At 33.8% G+C, this 12,175-nt stretch overlaps 1 protein-coding gene across 1 annotated transcript; it reads left to right on the top strand.

The window, feature by feature from the left end:
* The first annotated feature begins 10,565 nt into the window (after positions 1-10,565).
* LOC123722980 lies at positions 10,566-11,486 on the top strand. The gene is made up of 3 exons (XM_045685526.1): positions 10,566-10,779; positions 11,009-11,215; positions 11,392-11,486. The coding sequence occupies exons 1-3, from the start codon at positions 10,743-10,745 to the stop codon at positions 11,484-11,486; spliced, it is 339 nt and encodes a 112-aa protein (XP_045541482.1). The 5' UTR covers positions 10,566-10,742.
* Positions 11,487-12,175: the final 689 nt, after the last annotated feature.

Raw genomic sequence — 12,175 nt, 5'->3', positions numbered from 1 at the left:
TTTTCTCACAATAACCTTTTTTTTTTTTTTTAGAAACATCAATTAAATTCATGCCCTATTTCCGACGCTATTATTCGAGTACAGTATTAACCCTTATGTAAATAAATATGTTCATTATCAAGAGAATTTAATTTAGACTATATTTGCCCTTGAAACTATATCATTCTGTCTAATAGTTTAGGAGATATCGAAGGAATAAAATTACGCGGAAACGAATAAATGCTACATCGCGTTACAATGAAAAGAAACAATTTTGCTTTCTGGCCTTACGTAGGTCAAACTACCTACATTAAAATGATGTATGGAGCAATTATAAATCCTTAAATTTGCTAAATGAAAGTCTACCGTGGCATATATCTATAATCTATGTGAAAAACGTCGATTAAAATGTGCACGAAAAACAGCGTCGTAAGCTTACGGTGCTATTATACCACATTTGATATGAATTCTTATCGAAATAAATATGTTGTAAGACTAGAGTATTAAATGCAGATTACATTAGCTTTTCAAACAATGTAATTCCGATCAATAGTTTGGAAGATATCAAATGATTAAAAACTACGTGCATCCGAAAATTGCTACTGTGGCGCGCGGCTGCACAGAATTAAAGGAATGTATTAGTTCGTTAATTTTCAATTGGTATACAGATCTTGATAACTATTTCTTTGTTTAAAAGATAACCCCTGAATTGAAGTAAATCCCTTTCTTTATGTCCTACTTCCGTCCTCATACGTATTAAGGAAATTATTGTTGCCAAACTTCAAATTCCCTAAAAATCGAGAAATAATTTATATATATATTTTATTAGAAAAAATGAAAGTCGACTTCATAAAAACAGTGTCAAACAAAATGCACTAAAAAGTAACAAAACAATGTCATGAAATCTCTCAAAAGTAAGAAACATGTCTATATTGTATAATTATTGTTATCTTGGAGTCAGTTTCGGCCTAAGTAGGGACATAAACGGAACTCGGTCTAAGACATCTCAAATATAAAATGTCACTTATTAACTCATTCAGCATTATTATAATTATAAAATAATTCTTGTAATTCCAAGCCACCAAAATGTAATAAACTGGCTATTTCCTACCCAATGTCGTCAATACCCGTTGCATTCATATATATATATAAATAGTATTCGCTTCCAGCTTACTCTGACGGATGTAGTTTCTCTTTCGTATTCAAACTTTTCCAACGTAAGTTGGGCCAAATTACGTGGTATCTAAAATTCAAGTTTTCTTTTACGAAATACTATCAACTTAATGATCAACTATGCTGTTTTCGTTTTATACACGACTTCATTGATTTAACGATCAGCTATACTGCTTTCGTGTTATACACGACTTCATCGATTTAACGATCAGCTATACTGCTTTCGTGTTGTACACGACTTCATCGATTTAACGATCAGCTATACTGCTTTCGTGTTATACACGACTTCATCGATTTAACGATCAGCTATACTGCTTTCGTGTTGTACACGACTTCATCGATTTAACGATCAGCTATACTGCTTTCGTGTTATACACGACTTCATCGATTTAACGATCAGCTATACTGCTTTCGTGTTATACACGACTTCATCGATTTAACGATCAGCTATACTGCTTTCGTGTTATACACGACTTCATCGATTTAACGATAAGCTATACTGCTTTCGTGTTATACACGACTTCATCGATTTAACGATCAGCTATGCTGCTTTCGTGTTGTACACGACCTCATCGATTTAACGATCAGCTATGCTGCTTTCATGTTTTATCTACATAACCTTATCGATTTAACGATCAGCTATGCTGCTTTCTTTTCATTTATCTACTTAACCTTATCGATTTAACGATCAGCTATGCTGCTTTCTTGTCATTTATCTACTTAACCTTATCGATTTAACGATCAGCTATTCTGCTTCCATGTCATATATCTTAATATATATAAATCTCGTGTCACAATGTTTGTCCTCAATGGACTCCTAAACCACTTAACCGATTATAATAAAATTCGCACACCATGTGCAGTTCGATCCAACTTGTGAGATAGGATAGTTTAAATCTCAAATTATAGTCACAATTTTAATTTACTGCTAATTATTTGTCTGTTATTATTTGACAGTCACAATTATCTGTTAACTCCAAATGATTCTAACAGATGTCGATACCTTTCGACTGGGTTGAGTAAGTAATCAATAGATGGCGCTGCTATGGTAAATCTACGAACGTGTCATATAAGCTTATTAACTGCGCGCGGACGGAGTTGCGGGCGACAGCTAGTATATATATATACATATATATTTATATACATGAATTCATCGATTTAACGATCAGCCATGCTGCTTCCATGTCATATCCATGACATAATCAATTTAATGATCAATTTTGTGCTGCTTTGTAATCAGGTGCAAGTGCTGATTAAGTGGAAATCTACCATTAAGTGCAAATTTACACTTTAGTGTACCTAGTTTGTTACACATAACTTAAGTTTGAAAGAGATAATATAATAAGATAACATATAGAAAATTATTATTTAATTCATACTACAGTCCATCAATACACTGTCAGTCACGCAAAGGTCGAAGACAGTCTTAGGATGTAGTTGTAAATTGTTAAAAATGCATTTGATTATTGTTTTAGGTCGTTCGTGCAATCATAAAATATGTGTATGTCTAATTAATTTGTACGTCGTGGATATACTACTAGGGTAGTAAATAAATATTGATTTTATCATCATAATAGTTCAATGTTTTCTTAAACATCATTCGTCTCTTGCTAATCCGAGTAAGTTTTTTATCAATACACCGGAAATCAATCTGTCACTTGCACGTGTCATTCATTATGACTCATAATAGTGCACTTTGTAGTAAACAACTTAAACCAAAATTAATATTGTGATAACCAATTATTGTGATCTTATTTCGATATTTGGTTTAGTTTACATTTCAACCGTCTGTAAAATATTCACAGCTAGTAACATCTTTAAGCCACATTTTACAAATAAGTATCATATGCGAACAAAGAAAATCGTTGCTCATTTTGGCAATCAATAGCTTCCATTTCAAATTATTTTTAATTGGGTGCACGTAAGGCCAAATAATATTAAGAATAATTTTGACGGTCAATTATTGAAGTTTTCTTTATTAATCATACACACTAGTCTCTTCCTTCGTTTTTTTTTCCAAATACAATTTATTATCGTACTTACTGTTTTATCCTCGTCGCCAATGTAGTATTCGTCCATTATATTTGGCTCGCCTACGTACCACCACGTGCTACCGGTCCAACCGACTGAGCCCGACCGGCTCCCTACCTCGGTAGGTAATACCTTTAGTACAGGTGTACCGGCTTGCACTAGTGACGTATACGCTCGAGACAAACGACACTCTGTTTACATACACTACAGATGTGAAATGATTTGAATATCTACTATTGCAATAACTATTTTCAGGAAAATTTTGAAAAGATTGGCCTTTCCTATGATATTTTGAAAAATTATTCCTACCTCTATGAGTTGAGGTCATCCTAAAAACCTCTGCTGAACTGGAAGGCACAGATTCATCTTTGGCTGCTTGAATTGCATCTTGCAGTGAACTATAGTTGCGAGCAGCAATAATTGTACTTAACTTTTCACTTCTAAGACCATCTGTAAATTTTTTTATGACCATTTTTTCATTAATAGGTTTCAAAACAGTTGAAGCATATTCATTACTGTAGTGTATGTAAACAGAGTGTCGTTTGTCTCGAGCGTATACGTCACAAGTGCAAGCCGCTACACCTGTACTAAAGGTATTACCTACCGAGGTAGGGAGCAGCAGTCGGGGTCAGACGGTTGGACCCGTAGCACGTGGTGGTACGTAGGCGAGCCAAATATAATGGACGAATACTACATTGGCGACGAGGATAAAACTGTAAGTACGATAATAAATTGTATTTGAAAAAAACGAAGGAAGAGACTAGTGTGTATGAAAAGGAAACTTCAATAATTGACCGTCAAAATTATTCTTAATATTATTTGGCCTTACGTGCACCCAATTAAAAACAATTTGAAATGGAAGCTATTGATTGCCAAAATGAGCAACGATTTTCTTTGTTCGTATATGATACTTATTTGTAAAATGTGGCTTAAAGACGTTACTAGCTGTGAATATTTTACAAACGGTTGAAATGTAAACTAAACCAAATATCGAAATAAGATCACAATACAGTGCAACCAATAATATAACTCTTAATTTTATAATGTGATTCATGTCTTGACATGTTTCGACACGCTTTTGTTTGTACAGTAATCATTGTTGTTTTGATGGAAAGTAATGTAAACAGAGGGCTCGTCACAATTGTTAAAGATTTAAGTTAAAATGGCTCAGAAACGTAAAAAGTGTTCCTTACCGGTCGCAGAAAAGCGAAACATCATTAATTATGTTGACCAAAATCCCATGACGAAAAAATTAGACATAGCTAATAAGTTCGGGATTCCCGCAAGTACATTGGCTACAATTTTAAAATTTAAAGATAAGTTTTCAGAAGAAAGTGGTTTGAATGTAAATTTTTAATGTCTGTCCTCGGCGGTATTTTCAAACCACTACGACTTAGGGTCCTTCAAGAAGCGAGCATATATCTTTCTTAAAGGCCGGCAACGCATCTGCAATTCTCCTAGTGTTGCGGATGTCCATGGGCGTCAATGATCACTTCGGTGTTCGCGCAGCTCGTTGGCCCCCTTCTCATATATAAATAAAATCATGCGAGTTCAAAGACGTAGAGGAATGTATGTCTTTTACCTCTTTATAACGAATTTTTGGCCAATCTAACCTCAACATAACAAACCTCAGTTCAACGAATTACTTGATATTACAGATATTTTCTTGTTCCCCTCCGATTTGTTGTATCGAGGTTGCACTGTAATTGGTTATCACAATATTAATTTTGGTTTAAGTTGTTTACTACAAAGTGCACTATGATGAGTCATAATGAATGACACGTGCAAGTGACAGATTGATTTCCGGTGTATTGATAAAAACTTACTCGGATTAGCAATTGACGAATGATGTTTAAGAAAATATTGAACTATAAATGATATAATAAATATTTATTTACTACCCTAGTAGTATATCCACGACGTACAAATTAATTAGACATACACATATTTTATGATTGCACGAACGACCTAAAACAATAATCACTAACAGTGTATTGATGGACTGTAGTATGAATTAAATAATAATAATATCTTTCAAACTTAAGTTATGTGTAACAAACTAGGTACACTAAAGTGTAAATTTGCACTTAATCGTAGATATCCACTTAATCAGCACTTGCGCCTGATTACAAAGCAGCACAAAGTTGATCATTAAATTGATTATGTCATGGATATGATATGGAAGCAGCATGGCTGATCGTTAAATCGATGAATTCATGTATATATATGACATGGAAGCAGAATAGCTGATCGTTAAATCGATAAGGTTATGTAGACATATGAAAGCAGCATAGCTGATCGTTAAATCGATGAGGTCGTGTATAACACGAAAGCAGCATAGCTGATCGTTAAATCGATGAGGTCGTGTATAACACGAAAGCAGCATAGCTGATCGTTAAATCGATGAGGTCGTGTATAACACGAAAGCAGCATAGCTGATCGTTAAATCGATGAGGTCGTGTATAACACGAAAGCAGCATAGCTGATCGTTAAATCGATGAGGTCGTGTATGACACGAAAGCAGCATAGCTGATCGTTAAATCGATGAGGTCGTGTATAACATGGACGCAGCATAGTTGATCATTAAGTTGATAGTATTTCGTAAAAGAAAACATAAATTTTAGATACCACGCTAATTTGGCCCAACTTACGTTGGAAAAGTTTGAATACGAAGGAGAAACTACATCCTTCAGAGTAAGATGGGAGAGCTGGAAGCGAATACTATTTATATACTCGTATATGAATGCAACGGGTATTGACGACATTGGGTAGGAAATAGTCAGTTTATTACATTTTGGTTGCTTGGAATTACAAGAATTATTGTATAATTATAATAATGCTGAATGAGTTAATAAGTGACATTTTATATTTGAGATGTCTTAGACCGAGTTCCGTTTATGTCCCTACTTAGGCCGAAATTGACTCCAAGATAACAATAATTATACAATATAGACATGTTTCTTACTTTTGAGAGTTTTCATGACATTGTTTTGTTACTTTTTACTGCATTTTGTTTGACACTGTTTTTATAAAGTCGACTTTCATTTTTTCTTAAAAAAAAAAAATGTATATAAATTATTTCTCGATTTTTAGGGAATTTGAAGTTTGGCAACAAAAATTCCTTAATACGTATGAGGACGGAAGTAGGACATAAAGAAAGGGACTTACTTCAATTCAGGGGCTATCTTTTAAACAAAGAAATAGTTATCAAGATCTGTATACTAATTGAATATTAACGAACTAATACATTCCTTTAATTCTGTGCAGCCGCGCGCCACAGTAGCATTTTTCGGATGCACGTAGTTTTTAATCATTTGATATCTTCCAAACTATTGATCGGAATTACATTGTTTGAAAAGCAAATGTAATCTGCATGTAATACTCTAGTCTTAAAACATATTTATTTTGATAAGAATTCATATCAAATGTGGTATAATAGCGCCGTAAACTTATGACGCTGTTTTTCGTGCAACATGGCTATTGTGAGACATCCATAGATGATAGATATATGCCACCGTAGACTTTTATTTAGCAAATTTAAGGATTTATAATTGCTCCATACATCATTTTAATGTAGGTAGTTTAACCTACGTAAGCCAGAAAGCGAAATTGTTTCTTTTCATTGTAACGCGATGTAGCATTTATTCGTTATCGCGTAATTTTATTCCTTCGATATCTCCTAAACTATTAGACAGAATGATATAGTTTCAAGGGCAAATATAGTCTAAATTAAATTCTCTTGATAATGAACATGTTTATTTACATAAGGGTTAATACTGAACTCGAATAATAGCGTCGGAAATAGAGCATGAATTTAATTGATGTTTCTAAAAAAAAAAAAAAAAATGGTTATTGTGAGAAAACTATAAAAGGTAGATATGCTATTGCGGAGTTTTATTAAGCACATCTAAAGAGCTGCAATTCTTCCAGACGAAATTTTTATGCAGGTCCTATAGTTTAGCCTACGTAAGCGCTGAAGGCAAAAATGTCCCTAATTTTCGCAACGCATTTTTAAGCTTAACTCAAAATCTACTACCATCCCCATGCCAACGAGGGTCATCCAGGAATAGTTCTCATGAAAGCTACATTGAGGACCAAAGTTTGGTGGCATAGGTAATATCAGCTCCAACCCCTCTTAAGTCCCCTTACGCGACAAGAATTACCGAATGAACCTTAGGTCGACATAGCCATCGATTTAATGGAACCTCTTTACTCGTCGTTACTTACTTGACATTATAAATGAGAACGTAACTCTGTCTGTCTGCCTGTCTCGTTTTCACGCCAAAGCTACTGAACCGATTAAAGTGAAGTTTGGTACACGGATGGTCTAGAGCCTGAGGAAGGACATAGGTCACATTTTGGCGCGAAAAAGGGGTTGTAAAGTGTTGAAAGTTGGGTAGAAATTTGTATGGAAGTATCGTCATTTTTACAGTTAGAATGTGGAAACTTATTTTTAGGCTGCTGATCTGATATAAATAAATATGACCACCAGTCCCACTCACCCTGATGAAGGGCCCCCGAAGGGCTCGAAACTAGTCGGTGACGACACCGGATATATAGACGTGAGTGTTTAAGCTGTTTCTATATAAGTTAATAAATATGACATTTGAAGTTTGTAAAAGTTTTAGCCTCAAGGTTGCAATGTAACAAAACGGAATAGGGAATGAAAGTTTTTATGGGAAGATGTGTTTGTGAATATTTTGTAAGTTTAATATTTTTGGCATAAGTTTTTATAAGTTTAATTAAAATACCACAAGAACAACATAATTCACGACCCGTAACCCAGAGGGGTAGGCTGAGACACAGGACCTACATTTGGCGCGGTCCTGGCACACGTCTTTCTATGTCTTCTACATTCATACGTCAAAGCATAGCACGTCGGTTAAGTAAAATAATTAACAAAAAAAAAAAAATGTTACCCGAGATGGTATTTCACGCGGACACAGCTAGTCTAATATATAAGTTTTCACATATAAGTTCTCACTGAGACATACATAATTGCAAAAGAAAAAAAATTACATACTAAGTGTAAAGTGACAAGTGATAATTAGTGATGTAACGGATCTCTGCTCCTGTTTCCGCTACTTTTACAGCGGAGATACAAACGTAAGTTTACGACGACTGAGAGTTACACATGCGCGGTTCGAGACGCCCAGTCCGTGCACGGCCTTACGGCATTTGTTTGTTTATGTACTTTTTCGTGAATTTAAGCGCGTATTATTTTGCTGCTGTTTGAAGCAATCGGTTTCTCTTGGTGGAGTAAATGGTCTAGTTATTGTCCATATAAAATTTGACAGCTGGCAACATGTGACTATTTCATACTTACGAGTTATTAAATGTACTTTTGAATAACTGATAACCACGTAATATGTCATCATCATTATTATCATCAGCTCACTATGCGTCCCTGCCGAGAGGCTCGAAGCCTCTCCCGTGTTGGGGGTGATTGGGCCATGGTCAACCACGCCAGCCTTTGTAAATATGTTTTTCATATTATTTACACTGCTGTTTCCGTTTCGGGTTCCGCTAAGACGCTCCCGTTGCATTACTAGTAATAATATATATAAGCTCGGAATGATTTTACGGGATTAGTTCCGTTGAGTGTGATCAAGGCGAAATGTAGTTAATTTAAAAAGAATTGAGGGACTCTGGCGAGTTCTAAATGACAATGAGAAGAAAGAAATAATTTAAATAAGGAAGATAATTACAATATGGTATCAGATTAAAATAAATATGTATGTGGTTGTTGTGAAAACATTTGTGAAGTGAATTTATAACTGATTATTGAATCAAAGTTAATCAAATTAACAAAATTAGTTTATATGTAAAAGTGTAGAGAAATTTATGATATCAAATAACAATGTTACAGAATAAATAAAGATTACTGCTATACCTACACGCCTAGTGATTTAATTACGATCAAATACAAGTATACATACAAAGATCAAATAAATTAAAATAAGGAAGGGATGTAGTGTATGTAAACAGAGTGTCGTTTGTCTCGAGCGTATACGTCACAAGTGCAAGCCGCTACACCTGTACTAAAGGTATTACCTACCGAGGTAGGGAGCAGCAGTCGGGGTCAGACGGTTGGACCCGTAGCACGTGGTGGTACGTAGGCGAGCCAAATATAATGGACGAATACTACAATTACCATCTGCTTGTGATATATTCAAATCAGTTAGAAGTTTTTCAAGCTCCGACCCATACTCATTAATGGACTTATGACCTTGACTTATAGATTCAATGTGTTTTTGTATAGCTGTGAACGATTTTTTTACTAACAATTTTTTTCTAAAGTCAGTGATCATATCACTAACTGTTTTGTAAGTACTGTCTACTCTTAACTTTGCACTTTGGGTTAACCTACCTTTAAGAACAAATTTAATTAATAATTGCTGACCTCCCTCGGACAACATTTCTGAATACATTTCAACAGCATCAATTAATTGTTTTACAGTATCTTCCTTACCGTCTAAAACAGGTATAAAACCACATGCTGTCTTTAAATCAAACTCCATTTTTCTTATATTAGTACACATTTGAGTTATTTTGCTATTAAACAAAATTTGAGCTTCCTTTAACTTATTAAATGCTACTAAACCCTTATATCTACTTTGTCCTTTTTTTACTATTTTCTAATTTCTGACAATTCTTCCTGTTTATTAATTAATCTATTAATCATAATGAACTAAAAAAAAAAAATTATAAATCATATTTTTTTTTTTCATCTTCCTTTCCTTATTTCTTTTTAATTTTATTTTATTTTTCCTTCTTGATTTGATTTGATATATAATGTTCCGCCATATTGGCACTTGGACGCCATGTGTACCCTCTTAAAACACATTTTATTTATCGACACTTTCACTTGTCTCAAATTTATATCCTCGTATCCTCTATCGTATCGTATATCTTCTTGGATCCGGGAAACTTCTGATCCTCCTGATCTGATCGAATATGAATTTGTCGAGTACTGCCAACGGGAACCACAACATTAAATCAATGCACCGACGCAAAATCTTTTTAACAACTTTGCTAATGTTAATGATCAAACTAAGAATCGCCAACATCCTGACAAGTACTATCCTGTTATTATCGTGGCATCTTCTTAGGCAGGGTCGCCATGAAATATGAAATAAATTCACTTTATAGGTTTCATATTAGTTTAATAATTTGCACGATGCAATCACAACAGGGGGGGTACACTTCCATACATTTGACATTTATCAAAAGAGAGCGGCTCCATCTATTAATTGTATCTGAAAACTTAAGTTAAGTTAGTAAGCACAAAATCACAACAGATGTCGCCACAAAAGCTACAATTGTATTACTAAACATTTTATCATATAAATTTTAGTAATATATATATTTGACGATTAAATAACAAAATCTACAAACAATATTATGTTTTAAGTGTGTTCAAACAAAAAAAAGCTTAGAGTTCCTCGGCCTTACTGTAGTTTTTGCGACGTGACATACGTGTTGAATTGAGTTCAACAACATCGCGAAAGGACGCTATTTGTGTTGGTTAAAAGTTTAATTCAACGTTCATTTTGAAAATGCCCAAACTGTGTTCATTTGGATGCGCTTTCAGTGGTAAGTTCAGTTTTTTAATATTGGCTGAAATGTATCTCCATTAGCCATTAATTATACTTATAGTATTTTCTATAATCTTACACATATTATGCCAGTTGCAAAAAAGTACTGATATTTTGTAGAAAAGCAATAGTATTATACAATTCTTTCATACCAGTTTGTCTAGATAACAAATAATAAGCTATCAAATCATCAATCTTGCACAACTCTTGTTTATTTTCAATTCCAGGTGTCCCAATGCATCGTTTTCCTCATGCTGATAAGTTCCCTGAGCGTTTTAGGGCTTGGGTCAATCTTGTTGGTGGGAAACTGGAAACTCCAGTTGATTATGATTATTACTCGAAAAAGTTAGTTTGCGACATACATTTTACTGCGAGAGATCGAAACCGTAATAAACGGTTAAATGCATTGGCAGTTCCATCACTTCATTTACATGGTGAGTTATTTGTCAAAAACAAGACAAATTTAAAATATTTATATGTAAGAAGCCTTGTTTGCTTCTTACACATGCAATAAATTAAGTTACTTTTAACTAATTTTAAAGTTTAGTGACTTTAAATATTTGTCAATGTTTAGTATTTCATGTGTTAAAACAAATTTTGAATTTCTTAGGAACATCAGATAGCAGTATATTGGGACCAAGTTTAGTTGATGTCGGAAACCAACCTTCAACTTCACATCATTTCAATACAGGTAAAAATCTATAGTAAATGGGTATTATCTTAAACTTTTAGTCAAAATCAGTATTGATAACAATAAATAAATTTATAATGACTGTGTTTTCAAAGAAATGCCAATATTTATCTGACATCTATTACTTATACTTATGTCATAAACCTCCATTTGTAAATTCCTTGTCTACTTGTAAATTTCTGAATGTCTAAATGTTAGTCTTAAATAGGCTAACTTCTTATACATGTCGGAGGAAGTCATTGAAGGAGTTGCTTGTTGATTGTACCTTTTGTAAACCTTAATTGAATTTAATACGAATTTTTACATTGTTATAATTCCTAAAACATATTTCTGAAAACAAATTTGTAATTATAATAGAAACTAAAGAAAGTAGGAAGTTATCAAGTCGCCGTAGTCAAATGAATTACTTAGTACGCATAATGTGCAATGTTTAATGTTTATTGAAATTTAAAAGCTTTTCTAATCATTATCAGATTCTAATTTTAATTCGATTTTACTTTATTAGTTACGTTTTTCTTAGATTAAATAACAATATGATTGTAATTTAAGTAATGACCAAAAAGAGCAGAGCACTTGGCTAGAGTGTGGTCGAGGCGCCATCTTTATATAAGGTACAGTTGTGAGGGAGCTCGGTGTTGTTGTGTGGATGCGATCGAGTTGGATCCTTGAAGTTTGTTCGCTGGTGGTGTTAAAGATTGGTGCT

The sequence above is a fragment of the Papilio machaon genome, chromosome W, assembly GCF_912999745.1.
Source record: "Papilio machaon chromosome W, ilPapMach1.1, whole genome shotgun sequence".
Classification (NCBI taxonomy): Eukaryota; Metazoa; Arthropoda; class Insecta; order Lepidoptera; family Papilionidae; genus Papilio; species Papilio machaon.
This window is presented reverse-complemented; position numbering and strand designations above follow the sequence as displayed.

What these genes read in the sequence shown, in the direction of transcription:
- LOC123722980 (XM_045685526.1), top strand. Translation starts at nt 10,743, where the DNA reads ATGCCCAAACTGTGTTCATTTGGATGCGCTTTCAGTG. An exon ending in ATTTGGATGCGCTTTCAGTG is followed by an intron (nt 10,780 to 11,008) that starts GTAAGTTCAGTT and finishes TTTCAATTCCAG; the next exon opens with GTGTCCCAATGCATCGTTTT. An exon ending in TCCATCACTTCATTTACATG is followed by an intron (nt 11,216 to 11,391) that starts GTGAGTTATTTG and finishes TGAATTTCTTAG; the next exon opens with GAACATCAGATAGCAGTATA.